At 36.5% G+C, this 27,315-nt stretch overlaps 1 protein-coding gene across 1 annotated transcript in view; it reads right to left on the minus strand.

The window, feature by feature from the left end:
- Nucleotides 1–511: 511 nt before the first annotated feature.
- Nucleotides 512–27,315, minus strand: part of PYGO1 (pygopus family PHD finger 1) — a 27,339-nt gene continuing 535 nt past the window's right edge. The window contains exons 2-3 of the mRNA XM_010836783.1: nucleotides 9,608–9,693; nucleotides 512–8,535 (exon numbers count right to left, since the gene is read on the minus strand). Coding sequence (XP_010835085.1) covers nucleotides 7,411–8,535; nucleotides 9,608–9,693 — 1,211 coding nt within the window. The 3' untranslated portion in view covers nucleotides 512–7,410. The remainder of the gene's footprint in view (nucleotides 8,536–9,607; nucleotides 9,694–27,315) is intronic.

The raw sequence follows: 27,315 nt of genomic DNA on the forward strand, positions 1-27,315 counted from the left end.
TATTGTCACCTTTATTACCTCTAATATCAAGTTGCATCAACCGATACAGTCATATTTTATGCATCTTTGTTTTTCTCAAGGCACCCGATGACTGTTTCAAACAGACTTTGGGTGTCTTTTGTAAACCTAATTTTATCATTCAAGCAAGTTTGTTCTTAATATTGCTACAGTATTAGCAATACTGTATCTCTACTTCAAGGATCACTATGCTGCTGAGATTGTAGAACTCCTCTCCAATTAATTTTCTATTAACAAAACTAGAGTCCTAATTTGTAACAATCAAAATAGAGGTATGTTCACATTTTCTTAAGGAAACTCAGGGCTCAGTGTTATATACAAACTTCATAGGGAAAACAACAAAAATCTTGGTTTGCTCCTCAGTATAAAACTAAATTCCTAGTAAACTGGAGCTATGGCCCTGGCTTAACACTTCCTGGCACATCTCCTACCCACAGCCAAGACCATCACACTTACTTGTCTTGATGAAAGTCAAGCATTTAAAAAACAGTTATTTTTCTCTTTAAAAACTAGCTTTATTTAAAAGAATCTAAAGCATAACACTAACAGGAAACAAATTTACAATACATATTGTTCAAGAAAGCCTGCCATACATAATTTCAACTAATAGTAGGTCTGTATACTGGTAAATAACATTATACAATGCACAAATGACATTTAGCATGATCCCTGAAAAGAACAGTCAACAATAACACAGACTGTTTTGATAGAACCTCTACACATCTTACTACTTACCTATAGAATAAAAAACTAAAATGTGGAAGATAAGTTAAACTCCAATTTTAAAATTCTAGCAGATGTTTAAGGAAAAAGAATAATAAGGAGGAAATTAGTATCTTAAAAAGAGAAATGAAAACTGGCTTACCATTATTTACAGTAATTATTAAAAAGTATTCAGAATTGAGAATTATTTGGTTTACTAGTTGGAAGCCAAACTGCCCATTATCTACTGCATTCAGTTACCAAGCCAATTTTCTCTGAAAACTGTAACCTGCATGTTAACTACATAAAGAAAATAAACAATTTGGAGGTAACCTAGTCATTTCATACTTTATTCAAATTTTTCCACAAAGCAATTCATGAACCATTTAATATGAGTACTTCTTTAAAACTCTATGATTCAAATAGAAATAGATCCAGTTCTAAAAGACTGTATATGAAGTACCAGGAAAAAAAAAAAAAACATGTAAAACTAAAATAAAAAAAAAAAAAAAAGAAACCCATGAAAACACTGAATATTCAAATAAAATATAATGGGATTATGACACAGTATGGCATCTGGAATTTTTTTTTAAGTAACTGAGATTCATTGCTATGTCAGTTCTATCAATAGCTGACAATCAAATGTATGATACATACCAAAACAACCATGCCAAAAATGACAACATCAGTAGACATTAACCTTGTAATATATATCACTGATATAGTAAAGTTTTATCAATCCAGGATAGTTTAAATTGATAAAAGTCTGAAATTTTGAATATTTTAAAAAGATATGCAGTTTAAGCACTCACAAGCATTTTTTTTCTGTTAAGTGTGTAATTTCAAATATGCAAATCTGCAAGTATTATCTATTACAATTCTTTTGGGTACTTGGTTTGATGACAAAAGAATGCTTTTAAACTAGTATTCTGAAATAAATGCTTATAAAAAGCTAACATTTTTTTCAAGATTAAACATTTTTCTTTAAAATCTTATTATTTTCATTAACAAATCTTTTCATCAGAGAGTACAAACACCAATCAAGCCTTGAATCAATGGTTACAAATTCTAACTAGAGGCATTTCATGTTATTTTAATAAATAGTTTCTCAATAAATGAAGATTACTATTACTATTTATTTTGATTATGGTGGAGTGAATGATATCTTTCTTGGTTGGAAGACATTAAAATAAGTTCAAAGTCTAGTATATAATGATATAGGCTAAAAAAATCTAATATGCACTGTCAGTTAAGATAATTCCTTAGTAAATTATAACTGTAAAAGGAAGATCAAATTTTTAAAAAGTATTTATTATGAGTGCTTCTAGGAACTGCCAACACCAAATTTTATTCCTCTCTTCCATTTCAGACATCAGGCCATCTATTAATACTAACCCATAAATACTGATGTCTCACATACTTCATAGAGTAGCTTAAACATATCAGCATAAGAAATAATTAGTATTACATAGTAATTTCCTTTGCCATAGGAATAAATGTTGGACAAAGTCTGGAAACATTTTATTTTCCAATTTGAATTACAGTAATTTTGCCACAGATCACAGCACTAGTGCATGTGTTACTTTAAACATGCTCTAAGAACAAAACAAAAATTTACTGCAAAAATACATGTCACCAATGTGGAACACACTCAGATTTGTATAAAAGTACTGAACTAATATCCCAAAAAGAGGTATATGTAAGCAGTACATAAGGAAGAAATAGTTTTAATATGAAACAGTCATTTAAGTCACATACATCATGATAAGAAGCAGGACTTTCTTTTATAAAAGGTATTTTAACTAACAAGCAACATCATCTACATCACCTACAGAACAAGAAAAGGACAGGTATTTAGAATTTTAATATAATTACAAATAATGTGTTTTGACAAAATACGACATAAGATGAAGCTTATCCATTGGCTTTCATTAAGTTGTCAATGAAAATTCCCTTCCCTTTACTTGCCCTAGACCACTTGTCTTGGCAAATACTAATGCCATCCTAGTTCCTTTACTCCAGGGGTGCCTCTAAGCTCCCATCACTGTACCAAGAGTTGGAAAAATACAGATGCGACTTCTATACTACTTTATAGGATAAATGGAATACAGGAAATGGGGAAGTTACTGAAATTTGGAAATAAGAAGGAAATCTCTGAGTTCTGAAGCAGAGAAAAAGTGAAAAGTCTCAAAGGAAACTGGGAAGTACTCTCAAGGTATTGATCTAATAAAAATACTGCTTTCTATGGTGCCTGAAATGTGGTCATATTGCCGGAAATCTAAGATATTAAGATTCATTCTGCATAAAGTCTTTAAAAAATGAGAAATTTAATCCCATATTCTTCACTTTGTTCAAGACTTATTGGAAAACATTTTCCCCTTAAAAATCTAGCCAACCACAGCCAACAAAGAAGTGTGACTTCTGAGGAAAGATATGAAATTTTGAAGTATAGAACATCCAGGAAGGGAAAAGGCAGGTTGGTTTCTAGAGCATTTCACTGGAGAATTTAAGATGGTAGGAGGGCAACTGGGAAACACTCACACCAAAGTACGTAACCTTCCTGTGTCCAATCAGGAAAAAGGTAAGACCGACCTCTCCTTTCTCCTTCCTACATTGATTGGTTCTCCTAAAGAAGGAGCACTCAGCATGATACTATTGGCTAACTATACGAGGTTTAAATAAGCCTTTATGAGCTTCCCTAAGAATCTAGTCATCTTATAGAGAGTTCTAAATCGCTATTTACAAATGAACTTTGGGAATCTTGATGCTTTTAATTAAAAAGACCTTAAATAACAAGACACTCATGCATATGAAACCTCTATACACTGCAAAAAAGAAATCAAAAAACTCTCTCAAGCTCCCTTTAAAAATCATTGCTTATATATATATATATTTACTATTAAATACAATTACTATAACATGTTGAATAGTAAGTACTAGCACTCAGTTTGTTCAAGACAAACAAATTTGGAAGAGTATTAGAAGAAACTCCCAATATTTACCTGGATGATTAAAGTCAGCAGATATCAGGGTGACCTATTATTGCAGTTTTTTTCCTACCACTAGGAAGAGTTGGGAATCTAAACACATACACACACAAATTGGATTTCTTGTATTGTGTTCATCTAAGAAGAATAAGCACTAGTACAAGAAAATCTTCAGTTTTATGTACATAATCTTCTAGTTTGGATAACAAGAATCATAATAGCAGTACTCTAAAGTATTTCACACACAAGGAAAACACGGATCACAAATCTAATTCTAAGCACTCTATCTGAAGAATAATTTATTTTTCTTTTACAAGCTAAATTATTTCTGTATTAGTGAGTCCAGTAGCATCTGGAAGCAAGTGGTTCAAGAATTCTCTCGTGAAATGAACAAAGCGAGTTCTGAGAAAGGAACTGATGATTTAAAACTTTCTATCAGTAACCGAGTCTTGTTGAGGGAGCCAGCTGCTGACAGCCAGGCTGAACTCTGGCAAAACTTGAGAATGTAGGAGAAACTCCAAGATTTCCTGCTCAACTGCACGTGTGTGCGTCCTTGTATATATGTGTGCATGTGAGATGAGGTCCTTTCAGTGAAGGAAGAGGATTACGCTAAAAAAGGTGTGATGTTACTAGAAGATTATGCATCTCATTCCCTCTTTAAATATTTTGAAATTAGGGCAACTCATCACTTGCATTATGAAAGCCACATCAATTTGTGTAACAGTCTTGAGTCATATTAGGCAAATTAATATCTGGCCTTCTTAAAGTTCATCACTTCCCTACCAAAAAGCCTCTAGAAAACTTCTGACAGTGTTATATAGACAAATGTAGAACTAGTAAGAAAATTAATTCAAATAGATGAAAACATTCGCCAGTTATGATTACAGTTTGCCTGTAATTCATTGCTGGAATCAACCATGTTTTTTTCCTCTTTTGGATATTTAACAGATTTTTATCTAAGTAAGTAAGGTGTTCTTAAGACCTAAACACATGAACAAATTCACTTGTTTGTAAAATTTTAAAAACAATTATTTGGAAATGGAAAATAAAAGTCACATTATAAATCAAGTATTTTTAGACTAATTTGAGAGAGGTTATTTCCTTTTCACAAAACATTCATAACTAATAAAACTGTAAGCAACAGAGGGCTTTAGAAACTGCTTCTCACCAGTTTTAGCAATGAACACAGCGAGTACTACTGTGTTAACTCCTGAGGACACTGGAAGGTTCTACTCAGTATCTAACTGTACTCAGTCATTTCTTTTTTAATCACCATCTGATGCTAGAACTGGGTTTATAGCATGCAGTGCATTATATCTTAAAAAACAGCACTCATTGGGATTCCAAAAACAACTTAACTAGATCCTTACATATTTAGAAAATAACAAAAGCTACAATGTAAGCAAAATATGATCTTCAAGTATGCTACTGAACAATGTAAGCAAAATATGATCTTCAAGTATGCTACTGAACAATCAAATGTCAAGAGTCAGCCCAATGTACTGCATTTTAATCTGCTTCAAATGGTTAAATTTTCACACAAAGGAGTACCTAGTATGAGAGTTTATATCATTTCCTAAAACTATAAAGATATTTATCTTACAGCTATGCTTAAAATATTTTGTACTCACCTCTAACTAGTCACAGGTAAATGGGAAAAACCTTATATTACCTTGTACCATATGAAATTGCTGTTTTTGTTGGTCACAATTAAAACACTATTTAAAAAAATAAGTTTTATTCAATCAAAATACGCATCATGAGCATTAATAATTTTCTTCTAATAGGATATTAAATATTTCATTTTTATAAAATTCATCATTTGCTATGTTGTATAAATTGTTCAAACCCTCCAATTACCGTTTCTCAATTGGAGAACATGTAGTTTCTTAGAAAAAGCTCCAAACGATGCAAACTACACCAGTTCACTGGATAAAGTTCTGGTGACTATGCTGGAAACGACAGAATCAAATAATTAACTGCTTAGTGGCTTGTGACATGTGATGCCAGTGCTGTCATGTAAAAGTGTCAGTTCATGTTTACTAATCAAAGGGTATATAATCAAAATTTTCAAGCATAATTTAAGTTTCTTGGCAATATTGCTGCTGCTGTCATTTCACCAAGGTTTAAATGGTTGTCACTATCCCTTTTGCAGATCAACACACAGTCTTCAGATTTGGTCACAACAGTAATGATGGTTCAAGTTTGGGAGCTTTACCAACAACCAACCATTGTGTAAATTGCTATCAACTGTCATATAGAATCCTTTTTTTGGGTCACAGGTTTTGATCCACTCCAAAAACAGGTTTCTGTTGTTTCAAATCTTAATGAGTGTACCTTCAACTGTCTCCATTCTTGATCTTCTCTCAAGAGAATACCTTTAAGTCTATTTTTACACTCTCCCCAGCCCCAGCAGAAACTTGTGTCTCCTGCAGGGCCTCAAATGGCTGTCAGTAAGCTCTCACCTTGGCTCTTAATTGATCTTCACTTAAAATGGATTTTGAAGTCCTGTGAGGCTCATTTTTAAATTCAGATCCCAAGAACAAGGTTTTTCAAACCACCACTGAGTAGTTCTTCTGCCAGCAGAGCCCTGTAAGGCCAAATTCATTTTTCTATGTCCCAGTTTGAAATGATATTAAGAAAAGTATTCACAATTCTTCTGAGAATACTGTATTATTTATTTCTCTGGAAAACAATAACAAAACAACTCAATAATCAAGGAAAACTGAAGAGTGAAGAGCATAATATTGTTATATTTCTAAATAAAAGCACAACTAAAAACACCCTTTATGACAACTCTACTAATTGTAGTCAATTTTCAACTGATCTTACGTTAGCAATTTCATGTGGTACAATCCACAAGTTAATCAACAAATACGTATTGAACATCTACTATATGCTAACATCTGTCTTGTAGCTGTACAAACAGACATCCTGGAAAGACTGACTTGATAATATGAAAGTCACTAATTTCAGGAACACCAGTAAGGGAGGAATCTGGTGTCATACTCTACTATTTGTTAGATGATCCATTAAAATGTATGTTTTCATGTTTTAGCTACATATATTCTTTCTGAAAACACATTACATGGATTCTCAAATATTCTTTGAACTAAATGTTTAATTTGATATTGCCGAAGTTCAGCAGTGAAATACACTTGACCCTTGAACAATGTGGGAGCTAGGGGTGCCAATCTCTTCACTGTCAAGAACTGCATACAACTTTACAGTCAGCCCCCCAAAACTGTGTTTCCCTATCCTAGGATTTAACCAACCAAGGATCATGTAGTACTACAGTATGCGTTTACTGAAAATCAGTGGACGTATGCAGTTCAAACTTGTGTTGTTCAAGGGTCAACTGACACATCTTTCAATGATTTTAACTTTTAAAAAAGTAAAAACTTGCCTACGTTTGCTATACATTATCTTGAAGCTTCAAGAGGCTTTTATGTTTAACAACAGCTAAAATTTATTTGTATAGTACTTTCTAATGCACCCCCATATACATTATTCTTATTTATGATAGCAAACAAGACAATACAAAATACGCACTAGCAATGAAGTGGAGTATTAATAAAAACTAAAAGGTAAATAATCTTTTCATGTATGCATTTTAAAAAATTATGTAAAACATTAACATCCTGTGTCACTGACCCTCTGTAATACACAGAGGGTGGGGAAACACTGAAGTGAATGCCTGTTATTAGCCATCACTGCCCACTGCAGGTGGACCGAATGTTTCTCTAGTGCGCATTAACTGGACATCTTTGTCAGCCATACAGGTATCACAGCCCCATACTGCTGACGCTTCTGCTGTTAGGAGGCCATAAGCTGTTTCGGTCATTCCAGTGCAGATCCGATGAAACCATTTCTGACAAGAGGCTTCACATAAGATGGCATCCTGATCATCATTCACTTCATTTGTACAAATTCCACAAGGATACACTGGGTCAGAAGAAGAATGCCCATGACGGCTTGGGTGGAGAGCGGATTTATTGCTTTTCTCAGTGGTGCATGTATCTGTGGCACCTCTAGGCTGTCGTGGTTTACTCTGTGTCCCATTTGCATGGCTGTTGTTTGTAGCTTCAGTGCTACTCGAACGGCTATTCTCTTGACTGACGACATTGTTTCGATTCACATTTTTTAATTCAATATTACTCTGATTCACTGTGTCATCCATGTTTAAGTGAGGTGGATGAGCAGAGGAGTTTTGATTTGTGTTTTTGGTAGCTCCTTGACTAAAGTCTTGTTTTGGGGGTGGTGCTTTTGCTTGACCAAAAGTGTTTGGGGGAGGGATAAAAGAATGATTAGATTCTAACGGAGAACTAAAATTGGAATTACTTGCAGGGACAAAGTTAGATGCCAAGTCAGGGTTAGATACTTGGCTAGCATTCTGCGGAGGAATCTGATTGAAGTTTTCAGCAGGATTTTGTCTAAAATGTTGATTAGGCATGTTAACATTCTGAGTCAGTGCATTATTGTAAGATGGATTTCCAAAACTTGAATTATCATGTGGCCCAAAGTTAAAAGCATGAGGTCGATTAAAACCCATGCCCAAAGGATTCTGAGGAAATGGGTGTGGCTGATTCCTGAGTGAGTAAGGACCACAGTATGGGGAAGACATTCTTGGAGGAACGTGAGGTGGCATTCTGAATGTGCTGTAGCCTCCAAAGCCAGGATAACCAGGGCCAAGATACGGATTTGATGAAGGTAGTGGTTTATAGGAAATAGTATTGTAGTTGTCATCAAATGGATTAGCAGCCACTAGATGGTCAGAGTTTGGATTCGGTGGCGGAGCATACTCAGACAATGGAGGAAAAGAAGGCCCCTGAAATGAGAATGTAAAGTGAAATACATGTTTTTGATCAAAGAAGTCATAAATGTTAACATTTATGAACCCAGGTTTTAGTTAAATTTCTTTTGAAATTTATGAAATTTTAATTTATGAAAATTTATGAAAATTTAATTCTTGACCTTTCAATTCCAAAAAACGTTTACATTTAATTATATTTAATGATAAAAATGTGTAGGTTTCTTTCATTTAGGAAAGGAAATATGGTATTTTTTTTTTAGCTCAAATCAATTATTTCAAACTCTAGATGTATTCAGTCTTCAAAAGAAGCTTCATTACCATAATTTTCATTTAATATGCTAGCCTACAACTATAATCTTTCACTTAAAATTTTAACTAAAAATACCTTTATGCCTCCAAATAGCTATAAAATTAAATAACAGTAAACAGGACCTAATTTTTTTTTCCTGGCTAAATTTCAGGGAGTAGCTACTGAAGTAGTCCCAAAGCACTACGTTCTAGACCTCAGACTAGAAAAATTAACTGCCAGTTTTAGTCACACTGCAAGTTTAACAGTGTAGCCAAAATGGAGAAAAGTAAAATGTTTCATACTCACTTGCAGTCTTTACAACAAAAAGAGTGCTTCAAATTTATAGAGGATAAAACCAAGAAAGTCAGTATTTATAAATGTTTATTACGACCAAAGATTATAGACAAAAGATGCTTTCTGCTTCATGTTATGTACATACATACTGATTTATTATAATAGTTGAACATTACTCCAGGTTAAACTTGTGTCCATGTATTTTTAAATCTTTTCATAAAACTACAGGCATCTATTCCTTTGAAGTTAGATTTAAGAATAAGCATTTTAATTTATTTGCCTACATTTCCTTCTTGCAATATTCACTCTAGGCCTACAGTCCAATAATAGCCATGAGTTGCAGAGTAAAAACTAAATAAATGAATAAAAATACAATCACTGCAGAATTTACTACTAGGTTCAGAATGAGGATAGTAAACAAAATCCAAGACCAAAGTTAAATTTACCTGATAGCGTGATCATATCAGTGAAGAAAAACTGTTAACAAAGAAAATGCCAATTTACCTGTGTATTTGTCTTGCGTTTTTTCTTATCTGGGCTTCCTAGTTGCACACCTGGTCCTCCTAACCCATCCAGTCCACTATCACCACCTAAAAATAAGTAAATACATCCAAATAATATTTCTATTCATAAGTGAAATTTTATATCTTTTATACCATTATAGCTACCTGTTAATATGTTTTCTATTTTTATTAGATAAAAGTAGTATTAAGCTTTTATTATCTTTGTTCTTCAAAAAGCCTTCCCCATAATCTCAGCCAGAGCATTCACTTCTACTCCCACAGCATTGTTTTTTAATTTTTTTTTTTTCAGTGAAAAAGTCAGTCTCTATATTACCCTCAAACCTTCAGTCATCTGGTTTCCTATTCCTGAAGCAAACACTGTTGCTAGTTTCTCTCCATCTTTCCAAAGATAATCTAGATTAATTCTAGTGTATCTCTAGGGAGTACGAAAAGGATGCCATGTTTAGTATAGAACAATGGTTTGTACCTTGCTTTCTTACTTGGAAATCATTCTATGCCATTACATATAGAACTGTTCCATTCTCTAACAACTGAGTAGTATTTCATAGTATGATTATACCATAATTCATTAAACTAGTCTTCTCCCTATTGATGGATTTCAATTGTTTCCAAACCTTTGCTTTTCTGCAATGAAAATCCATGTATAAATGTCTTTACACTCATGTACAAGTCATTCCTAGAACTAGAATTATGGCATCAAAGGCATATGCCTTTTAATTCTGAAAGGTATTATCAAAACACAACAATGAATGTGGGCATGATTTTCTCAATCAATTAAAAGCAAAAGCTTGACTATGTTAAAAAGTAAGTTTATCAATGGAACTTTTTTCCATTAAAAAAGCACATTTTTTATTATAGAGAATTCTGAACATATACAAAAGTGACAGAATAAAATTATGTACACATATATGTAGCCATATAATACATATTTATAACAGATTAATAAATAAATTCAATGGGTTGACAGAAGATTTTAGGAGACTTGCTCATACACGTGGATTCTAAGAAAGAGATACTTAAACTGACACCTAAAAGATGACAAGAAATCTCTCATCTGAAGAGCAGAACAATAAGCCTGTAGGCAGAGAGAATAAATAAGAAAGGAGCACAAATGTGTCTGAGACATTTAAAAGAGGCCAGTGTGTTAGGGGACTCTGGAGAGTGCCTTCAGAAGAGGTTGAAGAGACAGGCAGGGACCAGATCATTTTAAAGTGTTAATGGACTGATTGCTGTATCCCCCCACAATTCCTATATTGAAGCCCTAACCCTAATTTGAGAGTATTTGGAGATGAGGGGTTTGGGAGGTAACTAGGGTCATACTAGGTCACAAGGGTGGGTCCCTTATAATGGGATTAGCAGCCTTAGAAGAAGAATAAGTGATTGTCCTTGCTCTCTCTCCCCTTCCCTTCCTTCATCCCTCATGCATACACTAGGAAAGACCACGTGAGGACACAAGAAGATGGGCATATACCTACAAGCCAGGAAGGAAGCTCTGACCAGGAACTGACAAACTGGCTGGCACCTTAATCTCGGACTTCCTAGCACCAGACTGTGAGAAAATAAATTTCTGTTGTTTAAGCCCACCAGTCTATGGCATCTTGTTGTGGCAGCCCAAGCTGACTGAGATATAGAGCCTTGTAGTTTATGATAAGGAATCAGGATTATATTTGGAGAACAGTGGATGATCATTTAAGAATTTCAAACAGGAAAGTAACACGATTTGTGTTTTTAAAAGATTACATTAGCATTTGTGCTGAGAATAAATTGGTAATGAGAATGAGGTCAGGAGCAGGGAGACCTGTAATGATATCTTTACAACAGTAGCTCAGGGAAAGAAATGGTACATAGCAATAAAGAGAAATCAGCATGCTGGCAATAGTCCCACACATAACAAAATGCAAAGCAGATTTCTGTAAGGGCTATTTAGGACAAGTTTAAATACTGTGGAGGTAAAAACTATGACAAACAATAACAAAATTTTAGTAAGGATTCTGGATGTTAAATTAATATTTAAACACCAAAAGCTTTCATGTATAAAAACCACAACTAATTAAAAGATAAAGAAGAAGAAAAGTTTTCATTTTCAGGAACAAAACTAAACTAAAATAACTAGCAATAAACTTAAGAAATGCACAAGACCAGTATGAATAAAAACTTTTTAAAAGCCCTATTGAGGGACAGAGAGGAAGTCTTCTAATGAGTGGAAAGGTACTCCCTGTTCTGGCTAACCATCTGGAACAAAATAACACTGTTTTTCTTTAGAGCACATATTATCCCAGGTAGCCTGATTGTGCCCTCCTCAGAGACATCAGCACTGAGTCACTAGTCCCATCCTCTAACCCCATGGGCATTTATACCAGCCTAAGCAGCACCTCCTTCTCAGAGACCGGAGTTTAAACTCCACAGGGTCCCTCTTGTGAGTGGACATGTTTTTATAATTCCAACGTGTTTCCTATGTCCTACAGCCATGAGGACATGCGGAGCTTCTTCCCACAGTTGTTACCTCTGTAAAATCTTTAGTATTCCATTTTATCAGTTTAATATCTGTTAGCAATACTTTATATCAAATTCTTTACATTAAAAATAATTGGTATGGTTTCTGCCTCCTGACTAGACCCTGACTGATACATACCTCAAACCCTACCAGCCAGAAACTATCATTACTCGTAAGTTAACATCAGTCCAGACTTTTAGCTTACTACCTACCTACCTACTTTCACTCCTGTGTATAAACACTGATAGTAATATTTTTACAAAAATGGGATATATTTAAATAAAAGCATTAAATGTCAACTTATTCAAATTTAATAAGGAAAAAGAAACAAGTTAAAATGATGAATATGCTAAATGTTTCTTCATCAAAAGAGAATTCTCTAAGGCTGCTGCTGCTGCTGCTAAGTCGCTTCAGTCGTGTCCGACTCTGTGCGACCCCATAGACGGCAGCCCACCAGGCTCTGCTGTCCCTGGGATTCTCCAGGCAAGAACACTGGAATGGGTTCTCTAAGGCTAAAACATCAATAAAAACATTAAATAAAAAAACATTAAAAACATGGTTTTTCTTTTTTCTTTAAATAATGTTGACACTTCCTTCATTGAAAGTTGAGGACTATAAATTTTTACTTTTTCCTTTTTGTCCTGTAGGTTATGGTTTCTTCATCTTCTGCATGCTGTTTTTCTTTTTCTTCACTATGTGTGTTAGTTCATTAGTTTGCTATAGCATGTCTGAGTAATTATCATGCTTTTATTTTTACCCTGTAACTTTGCCCAGACCTTTTAAACTCTGATTTAATGTATGTGACTTTGACTCCCTTTTATTCTTATCTAAGGTTGTTTGCCTGGCTTAGGTGGTTTTCTTGGCTTATGTGGTATGTATCTAATCATATGATGTTTTTCCTTTACATTATTTTAATGTTAAACCTTAGCCTGACATTCCTAGAATAAACCCAATATGAATGTTACATTTATTAGACTGGATATTCTCTTTAAAATGTTTGCCTATCTTAGTAAGGTTGTTAACCTCTCGTGTTTCCTTGAAACATCCAGACTCTTAATTTTGAGGTTTTGTTAAGTGCATATCTACTTATTTGTAGGGTGCAGTAATCCACTCACATTAGAGTATTCTCTTGTGTTGTCTTATTCACCTTGTATCCCTGAAGACTTCTTTTCTCTCAGAGAGAGTCCTTTAAAAACAACAACAAACCTGTTTTACTCGTTTTTTTTTCTCACTCAAAAAAGTGAGACAATAAGAATACTCGTTTAATTTGCTTTTCTCCAGACCTGGGGTTACTAGTGAGCATTCTCAAAATTTTGGAAATCACCAACAGCTCCCAAGAGGAAGGGGTTGTTTTAGAAGCCTAAAACAGTGATCCAGATTTCAGCCTATTCCAGATTTATGTTACTGGGCTGTGCCACTTCCCTTGTTTGTTGCTGACAGTTTTTGCCATTTTTTTTTTTCCAACTGTTATGGTTCATTTCACTTGAAATTTAAGAAGAGACTCTGTAGTTTTGTACTAGCATCTTATCTTAAAGGTTTCTATCTAACTGTATCTATGTTCCTTCACTTAATCTTCATAACAAACCTATGAGGAAAATCATCCTCATTTTAAAAAAGAAACAAAGAGAAATGAAATTGTAAAGGTCTGGGCCATACCTCTGGTAAAAAGCAGCTCTGAAATCTGAAACTGGGATTTGTTTTCTTTTACTTGTAGGTGTGCAATTCAATGGGTTTTTGTTTTGTCTTTAGCATATTCACCACCACCAAGCAGTGTATCTATCACCACTATTTAATTCCAGAACACTATCATCATCCCAAAAAGAAACCACGTACCTGTTAGCCATATAATATGTGGCTCTGTGTTTGGCTTCTTTCACTTAGCATAATATTTTCAAGGTTCAGCCATGTTATTTTATGTAGTACTACTGCATTCTTTTTTATGGCTGAAGAACATTCCACATTATTTTTATCCAGTCATCAGTTGGTGATCACTTGGGTTGTTTCTATTTTGGATGCATTTATGTACACTTTTTAAATGAAAGTGTATTTTCAATTCTCTTGGGTATACACCTAGGAGTGCAGTTGCTGAGTCATGATATCTCTATGTTTAACATTTTGAGGAAACACTAAGCTGTTTTCTACAGTGGCTGCATCATTTTACATTCCCCGCCTCTGAAGTCTGAGAGTTCTGATTTCTTCATATCCTCCCCGAGATTTATTTTTTTATTTTAATAGTGACTTTAGTGAGTGTGAAATGGTATCTCCTTGTGCTTTTAATTTGCATTTCCAAAATTATGAATGATGTTGACTACCCTTTCGTGTATTTATTGATCTTCTGTGCAGAAATGCTTTTTCAAGTTCTTTGCCTATTTTTTCACTTAGATTGTCTTTTCTGTTATGTTTTAAGAATTCTTTACATATATATTAAGGATACAAGAGTCTTATCAGATGTAAAACATGTAAGATTTTAATTTTGGTGAAATCCAACTTATTTATTTTTGCTTTGTTGCTTAAGTAAAACTAAGTTTATTCAATTTCTAAGATATAAGTTTGCCTTCCAGAAATCTTATACATATAATGTCTTCCTCAATGGCCCACAAAAGGCATAACAGTATATACTAACATACTGAACAGAGAAATGTGTTGTTCTTATATCTGAATACCTAGAAATTTCGTGGAAAAGAATAAGCAGCGGGCCTGAGGTCAAATAATAGAGTGATTATATAAACAAATAAAGAGGCCAAACATTAAAGCCCTGTCTTTCCTAATGCTTGTTATGGGTACTTCATTATAACAAAAGTGTAAATAGAAAAAGGTAATGCTTAATAATAAAAATTCATTAATACACCCAGAAAAGATGTCCTTTTCATTATAGGGGACTGGAATGCAAAAGTAGGAAGTCAAGAAACACCTGGAGTAACAGGCAAATTTGGCCTTGGAATACGAAATGAAGCAGGGCAAAGGCTAATAAGTTTCACCAAGAGAATGCACTGCTCATAGCAAACACCCTCTTCCAACAACACAAGAGAAGACTCTATACGTGGACAACAACAGATGGCTAACACTGAAATCAGATTGATTACATTCTTTGTAGCCAAAGATGGAGAAGCTCTATACAGTCAGTAAAAACAAGACGGGAGCTGAGTGTGGCTCAGAACTGAACTCCTTATTGCCAAATTCAGACTTAAATTGAAGGAAGAAGGGAAAACCACTAGACCATTCAGGTCTGATCGAATTCAAATCCCTTATGATTATACAGTGGAAGTGAGAAATAGATTCAAGGGACTAGATTTGATAGACAGAGTGCCTGATGAACTATGGATGGAGATTCGTGACATTGTACAGGAGGCAGGGATCAAGTCCATCCCCAAGAAAAAGAAATGCAAAAAGGCAAAATGGTTGTCTAAGGAGGCCTTACAAATAGCTGTGAAAAGAAGAGAAGTGAAAAGCAAAGGAGAAAAGGAAAGATATACCCATTTGAATGTAGCGTTCCAAAGAATAGCAAGGAGAAATAAGAAAGCCTTCCTCAGTGATCAGTGCAAAGAGAGAGAGGAAAATAACAGATTGGGAAAGACTAGAGATCTCTTCAAGAAAATTAGAGATACCAAGGGAACACTTTATGCAAAGATGGGCTCGATAAAGGACAGAAATGGTATGGACCTAACAGAAGCAGAAGTTATTAGGAAAAGGTGGCAAGAATACACAGAAGAACTGTACAAAAAAGATCTTCATGACCCAGAAAATCACGATGGTGTGATCACTCATCTGGAGCCAGACATCCTGGAATGTGAAGTCGAGTGGACCTTAGAAAGCATCACTACAAACAAAGCTAGTGGAGGTGATGGAATTCCAGTGGAGCTATTTCAAATCCTAAAAGATGATGCTGTGAAAGTGTTGCACTCAATATGTCAGCAAATTTGGAAAATGCAGCAGTGGCCACAGGACTGGAAAAGGTCAGATTTCATTCTAATCCCAAAGAAAGGCAATGCCAAAGAATGCTCAAACTACCGCACAATTGCACTCATCTCACATGCTAACAAATGAATCCTCAAAATTTTCCAAGCAAGGCTCCAACAGTACGTGAACCGTGAACTTCCAGATGTTCAAGTTGGTTTTAGAAAAGGCAGAGGAACCAGAAATCAAATTTCCAACATCTGTTGGATGATCAAAAAAGCAAGAGAGTTCCAGAAAAATATCTATTTCTGCTTTATTGACTATGCCAAAGCCTTTGACTTTGTGGATCACCACAATCTGTGGAAAATTCTGAAAGAGAGGGAAATACCAGACCACCTGACCTGCCTCTTGAGAAATCTGTATGCAGGTCAGGAAGCAACAGTTAGAACTGGACATGGAACAACAGACTGGTTCCAAATAGGAAAGGGAGTACGTCAAGGCTGTACATTGCCACCCTGCTTATTTAACTTATATGTAGAGTACATCATGAGAAATGCTGGGCTGGATGAAGCACAAGCTGAAATCAAGATTCCAGGAAAAATATCAGTAACTTCAGATATGCAGATGACACCACCCTTATGGCAGAAAGCAAAGAAGAACTAAAGAGCCTCTTGATGAAAGTGAAAGAGGAGAGTGAAAAAGTTGGCTTAAAGCTCAGCATTCAGAAAACTAAGATCATGGCATCTGGTCCCATCACTTCATGGCAAATAGATGGGCAAACAGTGGAGACAGTGGCAAACTTTATTTTTTTGGGCTCCAAAATCACTGCAGATGGTGACTGCAGCCATGAAATTAAAAGACGCTTGCTCCTTGGAAGAAAAGTTATGACCAGTCTAGACAGAATATTAAAAAGCAGAGACATCACTTTGCCAACAAAGGTCCATCTAGTCAAAAGCTATGGTTTTTCCAGTAGTCATGTATGGATGTGAGAGTTGGACTATAAAGAAAGATGAGCACTGAAGAATTGATGCTTTTGAACTATGGTGTTAGAGAAGACTCTTGAGAGTCCCTTGGACAGCTAGAAGTCCAACCAGTCCATCCTAAAGGAAATCAGTCTCGAATATTCATTGGAAGGACTGATGCTGAAGCTGAAACTCCAATACTTTTGCCACCCCATGCAAAGAACCAACTCATTTGAAAAGACCCTGATGCTGGGAAAGATTGAAGGCGGGAGAAGGGGACGACAGAGGATGAGCTGGTTGGATGGCATCACTGACTCGATGGACATGACTTTAGTAAACTCTGGGAGTTGGTGATGGACAGGGAGACCTGGGTCCTGCAGTCCATGGGGTTGCAAAGAGTCAGACACAACTGAGCGACTGAACTGAACTGAACTGATTAATACATTAGTCTCTTCTGCTGCTGCTGCTGCTAAGTCACGTCAGCCATGTCCAACTCTGTGCAACCCCACAGACAGAAGCCCACCAGGCTCCTCTGTCCCTGAGATTCTCCAGGCAAGAACACTGGAGTGGGTTGCCATTTCCTTCTCCAATGCATGAAAGTGAAAAGTTGCTCAATCATGTCTGACTCTTAGTGACCCCATGGACTGCAGCCCACCAGGCTCCTCCATCCATGGGATTTCCCAGGCAAGAGTACTGGAGTGGGATGCCATTGCCTTCTCTGAGTCTCTTCTAGTACATATGAATTACCTTTTCCACAGCATTATTAAGACTACTGAATAGCTGTAACTTTTTCTATTAAAATACTGTAATTTAAAGATGAACAAAATCTACTCTATCATCTCTGTTCACTTTCTGAAATTTTAATAATAATTTCTATATTTACTATAAGGCAAAACTCTGACATTTGGAATCATTTAAATAAATTCCATATTTTCAAGTAATCTGTGAGCAAAGCCATCTAAAATTCTTTTTTGAAAACTGAATTTTATAGTATTACTTTTTTATTTAAGAGTCTAATATTTTCCTCCATAAAACAATCCTTCAAGTTCCCACTGGTCTCTGTTGCCCCACTGATTATTCATCTAAAAAGTTAATGAGGCCATTTCCAATGGCTTGACTCTTGGCCTTACCTAGGTCCCTCCCATCACTGTCTCTAATAATGCTGGTTCTGTCATCTCCATGATATAATAAGTCACGTTAAATCAGATTAATGCTCATTGGGGCTAATTAGAATATAAGCTACCAAGAATTTCTGTAATTATTACTCCTTAGAAATGAAGCTGCAAGGCCAAAATCCCTAAGGAGGGAAAGTAGTGATTATAGAGGTAGTTATTTAGGTTATCTTAATAACTTGATGCCACAGCTTCTCTCTATCTGCTCTACACTCTTCAAGGGAAACCATGACCATTTCAGCCAGAAGTTGAGAGCTGTGGGGCACAGAACCAAGAAAAGGGAACTTTTAAAGCTTGTTGTAACAATGGCTACTTTGATCCTTTTGTTAATTCTTGAACTTCTTAATCTTATCTCTTCACTCCTACCTGCCTGCCCAGTGCCCTCCGAATGCACAAGGGGCAGAGAAGTTGGAAGGAGTGATGTCCACAATAGGGAAAGAAACCTCTCTCATCCTAAGAAAGTAAAGGAATTTAATCTATATATTATCACCCTTCATTATGTCAATCAATCTCAATTAAGCAAAATAAACTTTTACCTTTTATGTAGATCTGGAAGCTTATTTCTCTCCTTATCATCTTAGGGGAGTTTCCAACCTATTAAACGAAGCTATTTTTTCCCATCTAAAGACTCTACAAATTAATGATTTTTATATGAAACTCATTTATAAGGATAAAATCATTTATTTGTATGTGTTAGTCACTCAGTTGTATCCAACTCTTTGCAACCCCACGGACTATACCCTGACAGGCTCCTCCATCTGTGGGATTTTCCAGGCAAGAATACTGAATCGGGTTGTCATTTCTTTAACAAGGGGTCTTCCTGACCCAAGGACTAAACCCGGGTCTCCTGCATTGCAGGCAGACACTTAACCATCTGGGCCACCAGGAAAGCCAAAGTGAAAGTGAAAGTCGCTCAGTAGTGTCTGACTCTTTGCAACCCCCATGGACTACACAGTCCATGGCATTCTCCAGGCCAGAATATGGAGTGGGTAGCTGTTCCCTTCTCCAGGGGATTGTCCCAATCTAGGGATCAAACCCAGGTCTTCCGTACTGCAGGTGGATTCTTTACCATCTGAGCCACCAGGGAAGTATTTGGAAGCACTTTTTATTTCTTAAAATCAATTTTTTCCCTTTTTAAAGAGTGGATTATTTACTTTAGGCCTCTTATGGTTTTTTCTTGGTCTAGGTACAACTTCTTTATTCTTTAGGTTTAAGACTCAATCTATTTTGGCACCAAGTCTTTAAAGGGAACATTATTCTTGTACACTAGATATGAGTGTGCCTCCTATATTTTAAATTTTCTTTTATTAAACTCATTTTATTCATTTTATCACATTATGGTTTGGTATGTGATAGTAACTGTTCTTGTAAGTAATATGACTACATTATTTTAAAACATTTTTGTTGTTCAGTCGTTCAGTTGTATCCAACTCTTTGTGACCCTGTGGACTGCAGCATGCCACGCTTCGCTGTCCTTCACTATCTCCCAGAGCTTGCTCACACTCTTGTCCATTGAGTCAATGATGCCATCCAACCATCTCATCCTCTGTCACCCCCTTCTCTTGCCCTCAACTTTCCCAGCATGAGAGTCGTTTCCAATGAGTCGGCTCTTCGCATCAGGTGGCCAAAGTATTGGCGCTTCAGCATCAGTCCTTCCAATGAGTATTTTAATATTTTCCTTTAAACAGACCTGCTTCAGCATTATTCCAAGTGTGTATTTTAAAATGTGAATGAATTAGAATAAGTATGTACTCTAGACCAATTTGACTCAAACCAGGTTTTGCCCTCCGAAATACTTATGTTGAAATCCTAATCTCAGTGTGATGGTATTAGGAGGTGGGGTCTTTGACAGGTGATTAGGTCAAGTGGGCTCTGTCTGCCCCTATGAAACAGACCTAGGAGAGTTTCCTCACCCCTTGCCATATTAGGACAGAGTAGGAAGACTTGTCTATGAACCACAAAGTGGGTCTTCACCAGACACCAAGTCTGCTGGCTCCTTGCTTTCAGATTTTCTAGCTGTCAGAATTGTAAGAAATAGGACTTCCCTGATTGTCCAGTGTTTAAGAATCTGCCTGCCAAAGCAGGGGACACGAGTCTGATCCCTGATCTGGGACGAATCCACATGACTGCAGGGCAACTAAGCATATGCACCACAACTACTGAGCCTGAACAGGGTGACTACTGAAGTCTGCGTGCCCTACAGCCTGTGCTCTGCAACAACAGAAGCCACTGCAATGAGAAGATGCACACTGCAACTAGAGTAGCCCCTGTACGCCACAACTAGAGAAAAGCTTGTGCACAGAAACAAAGATCCAGCACAGCCAAAAATAAGTAAGTAAATAAAAGTTTTTTAGAAAAGAATAGTAAGAAATAAAATATCTGTTGTTTACAAACCCCCCAGTCTATGGTATTCTGTTACAGCAGCCCAAACAGACTGAAACAGTACCTAATACATTGCCTGGCACAGAGCAGACCCTCAATTGCTAGTCCTCATTTTGTTTCCCTTTAGACTAAACTTTATCACTAGCGTACTTCACTTCCGTTTCTACAGTACTTAACATCCTATCAATATCTAATAACCAGCAGTGACGACACAATCACTGGACACTCAAATATCAGTTTTTCGTAACAGCACAGAAATCTAGCATATACTGTCAGTTGGATGTGAGCTTCTTAGTTAAACAGCTTTATCTTCACCTGAAACATACACTTTAATAATACTGGTCTCTACCATGGAATGGAAACATTGTGAATGCGTGAATATAGTGTTACATGAATTCCATCAAGCATTTGGCAAAACGGCCGTATATGACTGAAATGAAAAACACATTATTTCCTTTTCAAATGCAAGGCAGAAAGTGTCCACTATATGATGCCTCAAATCTATATCAATCTGGGCATGTAATAAATATTAAACTCAAGCCCTCAACCTCAGTCATTTAAGTTTTTAAATATTTGTGGTTCCTGAGCCAGCTGTTCTCCCCAAACTAACAATCTTTGCATTACTGTGGTGCAGTTTAAGGCTGCTCACAAAGGTAAAGCTTAGAAGGGTGGGTAGATGGTGTCCAAGAGGAAAGCTGACTCTATACAATAACACCTCTAATAATGGGAGGTCTCAATGGAGCTGATGCTTTGAAGATGGGTATCATAGCAAAGTTAGGAAAAAGAAGAGGACATGCCTAGCAGAAGGAACAGAATGTGCAAAGAAAAATGTAAAGGCAAGAGAGCTCATGACATCTAGAGAGGAAATGTGAATATTTCAGAAATGGAGCATGGGAGACAAGGATGAACATGTTATGAATATGAAGGATGGAGGACTAAGTGGTAGGCCTGGGTCAAATAAGAAGATAGGAATGTTAGATTGGGTCAACATAAGAAGGTTGGATTTTCATCAGAAATGCAACGGGAAACCAATGAATTTTACAAAAAAGAGTAATGTGACTAAACTGTGTTTGGGGAGCACTATGTGGCTAGGATTTGAGGCCCCAGAATTTACATTCTAGCTTTGCCACTTACTGGCTGGGTAGACTTGAATATGGGCTTCCCAGGTGGCACTAGTGGTAAAGTTCCTGCCTGCCAATGCAAGAGACACCAGAGGCGCAGGTTCAATCCCTGGGTCAGGAAGATTTCTTGGAGGAGGAAACGGCAAGCCACTCTAATATTCTAGCTGGGAAAACCCTGTGGAGAGGGGAGCCTGGCAGGCTATAGTCAATGGGGCCACAAAGAGTCAGACATGACTAAAGCAACTTAGCAGGCAGACTTGAATATGTTACATTACCACATATTGCTAAACCTCTCTGAACATCAATTCCTCAACCGTAAACCTATAATAATAATAACATAACTTACAGGGTTATCGAGATGATTAAACTACTTAGAAAACTGCTTGGTAAGTACTTAATAAATGGCAGTTATATATCACCAGCAGGAAGTAGCAATGTGGAAAATGGGTTAAAAAAGACAAAATGGGTCACTGAAACCAGTGACAAGGTTAGTGTAATAATCAGAGATAAGCAAAATCTGAACTAAAAGAAGTAGCTGTGGAAAGACTAGGAGATGACAAGTACAAAACATACTAAAGAGACAGAATATCTAGGACTCTGGGACAGTGCTGAGTTGCACTGGGGGATGGGTTTGGGTTACTAAATAAATGATCTTTATCAAGTTAGGGAATATGGGAGGAAAAGCATGCTGAAGGTCTCACAGACACCTTTCATTCCATTTGTTAACAACAAAACCCATTTATCGCTCCCTCATCAATTATTCTTTTATATATCTGTGACACCATTCTCTTCTGTTTTTCTCCTCTATCTCTCTGGCTACTCCTTGGCATTCTGTTTTTCAGCGCCCTCTTTTCCCTCTTATCTCCTAAACATTAGTGTTCCCAAAGTTGCTTTCCTCAATGCTTTTTTCTTCTAACTTTTCACTCTCTTGGGCAAGCTCATCTACTCCCAAGGCATCAAATTAATATTCACATGTTTACTGATAACTTCCAAATCTCTATTTCTGGCTCAGACCACCCACCTCAGTTCCAAACCATGTATATCCATTGCATACTCTGCAACATCCCACGGGGATACTCATTCAACGTGCTGAAAACCAAACTCGCCTTCCTGACACTCTGCCTAGTCCTTACTTATGCTAATTAAAAAATAAAACAAAACAACGATCCCCCTCAAAATCCTGTCCTTTAGATTTTCTCTCACCAGTTGCTTCCCTCAGTTCTATGACTACGTAAATTATGCTTACTCTTCTATCTTAATCCAAATCTTCCATACACTCCTCTTATCAAGATGGTCTGTATTTTTTTAGTACCGTCTACCTTGTATGCTTCTGTGACATTTCTGTGTTATTATGCCACTCTAAAATACATCCTCACCTCTTCAGTGTCATTTCAACTCTGGTTAAAAGCTTTTCACCTGAAGGTTACAGTCTTTGAAAAGCAGATAGCTACTTAATCACTTTTGCCTCATGACTAGTGAAATTTCTACTAAAGAACTATCATTTATTCATAGTCTAGATGGAATTATCTTGATATTATATAGTGTTCACCACAATTCTGACATGAGTCATATAATGTCAGCTGTCTTAATTTTTCCACACAAAATCAGTAGTAAATCAGACAGAATTGTATTTGAAACAATAAATGTGACATTTATGTAAAAAAAAATAGCATTTCATCTGAAATGAATGCTTCAACTCTAAATTTGCTTTTCTTCTTCATTTTCTCTTTAATTCTCTAAGACTAACTCTTCATTTGCATCCTTGATGCTATTCCTTCTCTCATATGCAGAAACTTGATTTATGAGGATAGGAGCCTTGTCTATTTCATGCCCAACTTCCACAACAGCAAGTACCTAGCACACAGTAGATATTTTTTTATATGTACTGAATGCTTTATTAATGAATTATTCTCTTTTTCCGTTGCTTTTTCAGTTTCTCCCATCTTCCTCTAAATCAGGTCCTTCTGTTGGTCTACTAATATGTCTATTATTGTTCAAGGGAGAAAAAGTAAACAAAGAGAACCCACACAAACTTTGTCTTGACTCTTTTCAATCTATTGGCTACGTATTTCCTTCTGCCACCAAGCTTCTTTTAAATCACATCTTCACCACTTAATATTCAGCACTTTGAAATATGGTTTTCTCCCAAAAGTGCCTTCTCAAAATCATCACTAAGTTCCTAGACCTTCTTCTCACCCCTCATCCTCCTTGCTGCTCTTTCTACATTTAAAACAAAGGAATATCCACTGCTTCTTAAAACTTTCCTCCAGGAGGCCTTCCTTGACTCCCTTAAAGAGGGGTTATATGTTTATTTTTTCATAGATGATCACAGCACTTATCACACTGTTTGTAAATGATTACTTTTCAGTATCCCAGACTACACTAAAAGTTAGTGAAGACAAGCGTTATGTCTTCTTATCAATGTATTCCCATTGTCTACCCAATAAATATCTGTTGAATAAATGAACAAGTATTGTCATCAGAATACTGGATAACAGGACTGTTGGTTAAACTAAGGATGATGGTAACATTTTAAGGGAAAAGGGCAAGTAAAAACTGGTGGGAGAGGCTATGGACAATCTGAAAGCAGCATAAAGATATGAATGAGTTCCTTCATGTATTCACTCATTCATTTATCTAGTATCTCCTGTGAGCAAAGCAGTTAGGGAAGAAAAAGAAAAAGAATCAAGATATTGCACATATCCTCATGGATCTGTCTTTCAATCAAGGGCTGAGGGCTTGGGAGCTGGTAAGAACTGGTAGGAAATATGAGAAAGATACTTGGCCTTTCTAAATATGAACTCTGAATCTAATATTAAAATATCAGGACAAGTTTGGAAAACTACCAGTCCACTTCCTCTGGTCCACTTACCTATCATAACCTAGGTCTAACAACAGCAGTTCTCAAACTTTTGTGTACATAAGGACCCACAGGAGAGCTTGTTAAGGATGCAGAGAAATCTTTCAGAAATCCTAATTCTGTGGGTCCAGGAAGCTACATTTTGTATAAGCATCCTAAGGAATCATGGTGCTTTAGGTCTACAGAGTATACTATTATAAAGTCCTTAAGTCATGCATGTTGTCCTAATTTTGCCATATCTGAGTTATACCTATAATATTATTTTCTAATAATTCTTCTAAATTTAAATATATATATAGGTCTCTCTATAAACATATGTAGAGATACATGTGTAGATAGATATATGTATAGAGAGAGATATATGTATAGATAGAGATAGATATATCTATAGATATCTATAAATATAGATAGATATCTATACATATATCTCTATCTATACATATACAGATATGTAGAGAGATCTATCTACCTATTATGTCTATCTATCTATCGTCTATATCTTAGCCTTATCCTCAGCAAGAGGTTTGATGACTTACACTTTTTATACACATGAAATACATAACCATTAAAAAGTCTGCCTATGTATATCAATGGATGGAGAAACAGTTTGAGAAGCAATGTTCAAGAGATTATGTTCTGCAAACACCACATTCTTATAAGCAGTCAGATGACATAAATTATAACCAAAAGCTTCAGGGCAGTGAAGTTCAGCAGAACCGTGCTTCAGAAGAGCTCAGGTAGATATACTGGTACCTTTTATGGATTATAAAATAATTTTAGAATGCTTTAAAAATTAATGTTCTAATTAGTACAAAACGACTTATTATAAAAACTCCTCTTCATATCAGCTTTTTATTTTAAAAAGTGCTTTGTCTTATATTCTGGTACTTAACTCTCACAGTATTCTTGAACTGACACCTGAGTGAATTCCCAACATCTAAGTTAAAACCAGCAGTTGTAACAAAGCAAAGATAGATTTGTGCTCTTGACCCACAATGACATACCCATCAATTTTATTTAAAATTACATTTGAGTAAGACTGACAATTGAATTCAAAGGTATAAACTTGATAACGATTTCTTTTCCTTCAAGCCCAAAATAATTTACAATAATAGGCAAAACAATATGGTACACATATCAAAGAGATAACTATTTCAGAAAGTCTGCTCCTTAAAGGCTTTGGCAACTCATAACCACAAAGAGAAAAGAAAAGTTGAAATAGAAAATCTTCACCAAGAGAAAGACTGTGCTGATGTTAAGCCCGTAAAAACAATATTCTGCTCTAAATTACGTTTTTGCTTAAATGTTTAAGAAAATCAATCTCTATCTAAACTCAAGTGATGTTATTTGGATCCCACATTGTCACTGTGTCTCAAGCCAGTTCTACAGATTTAATATCTAGTCACAAGAAACAAAAACACAGATGAATGGCTGCGGTCCTCAGTCTCTACATCACTTAAATCAACTGGAAATTTACCTTACTACTGATTTATAAAGCACTTTATCTTGTTTGGCTGAAAGGTTTATTACAATAGCCTCCTAAGTAGCCTCCCTTGTTAGCCCTTGTTCGCTACAGTCTATTCTCCACACAGCGGCAAGTAAAAACCTAAGTCACGTCAGTCACTCTCCTAGACAAAACCATCCAGCACCTATCTCAGAGTGAAAGCCAAAGTAAAATCTTTCAATGGCTCACAAGACCCCCAATACACACTCACCCTATCCTTCAGCTCAGCTCACACTACTGTCCCTTTGCTCACTCCATGCCACTTACAAGAGTTTCTATGCAGCTGCTTGAGCACACTAGACAACTTCCAGACCCAGGGCCCTTGCACTTGCTGTTCCTCTTGCCAATACTGCTATTCCCACGCCTATCTGTAGGGCTCTGCTCTATCACTTCCTTCGGATCTTTGCCAAACTTCATCTTCCAGGTGAGCCCTCTTATAAATAATCACTACCTCCCCACCCCCATACATACTTTCCAACCACTCTCCCTGCTTTGACCTTTTCCATAGCACTTACCATTTGACATTCTATACCTTTCATTTGTTCATCATTTGTTTACCCCACTAGTTTGAATTCCTGGTGGGTGAAGATGGTCTTTTTGCTTTGTTCACCGTGGTATCCCAGTGTCAAAAATAGTGCCGAGCACAGAGTAGATGTTCAATAAATATTTGCTTAATGAGCAAACTGTATGACTTCAACTTTAGGACTTTCAACCTTAACCTTATTGAACGCTAGAAATAAAGAGCTGGAGGACACTCCCCAAATTTCGAGACGGCACTTGACGTCTGAACTTATAGGCAGTATCTTTTGTCTGGCACACGTTCCCTCTGATATTTCTTAGTAAGGCAGCAGGGAAATTCCTAACTCGTGTGCGAGGAAGAAGCCAGCCGACCGACCGTGTGTAAAACTGATTTGGGGCGACTTGCTTCTTATCCACAAGCCAATAGAGGAAAGCGTTTTCAATGAATATAGTTTCTCCTTTCCTAAGGAAAATAAGCTGCATGTTTGTTGCCTTTTGGAAGGTGGGAAGGGGGCCCGGGAGAGACGCGAAGGCCCGGCACACCTTCTGCAAGAGCGTCAACTCCAGTGCGGTCCAACTTACTTTTTTGTGGGGGGTAGGCACCGTTCGTGGTCTCTGCCGGGGGTGTTTCTTTCTCACCCTCTGAGCTGCCTATTGTGCTGTGTCTGGCCAACGAGGTAAGGTGGGCGAGAAGCGGGGTATGAAGGGATGCGGAGTGCGGCTTCAACTGCCTCCTAACACAAAGTCGGGGCGGCCAGGGCCCGGCGCGGTGGTCCTGCG

The sequence above is a fragment of the Bison bison genome, unplaced genomic scaffold, assembly GCF_000754665.1.
Source record: "Bison bison bison isolate TAMUID 2011002044 unplaced genomic scaffold, Bison_UMD1.0 scf7180017864066, whole genome shotgun sequence".
NCBI lineage: Eukaryota > Metazoa > Chordata > Mammalia > Artiodactyla > Bovidae > Bison > Bison bison.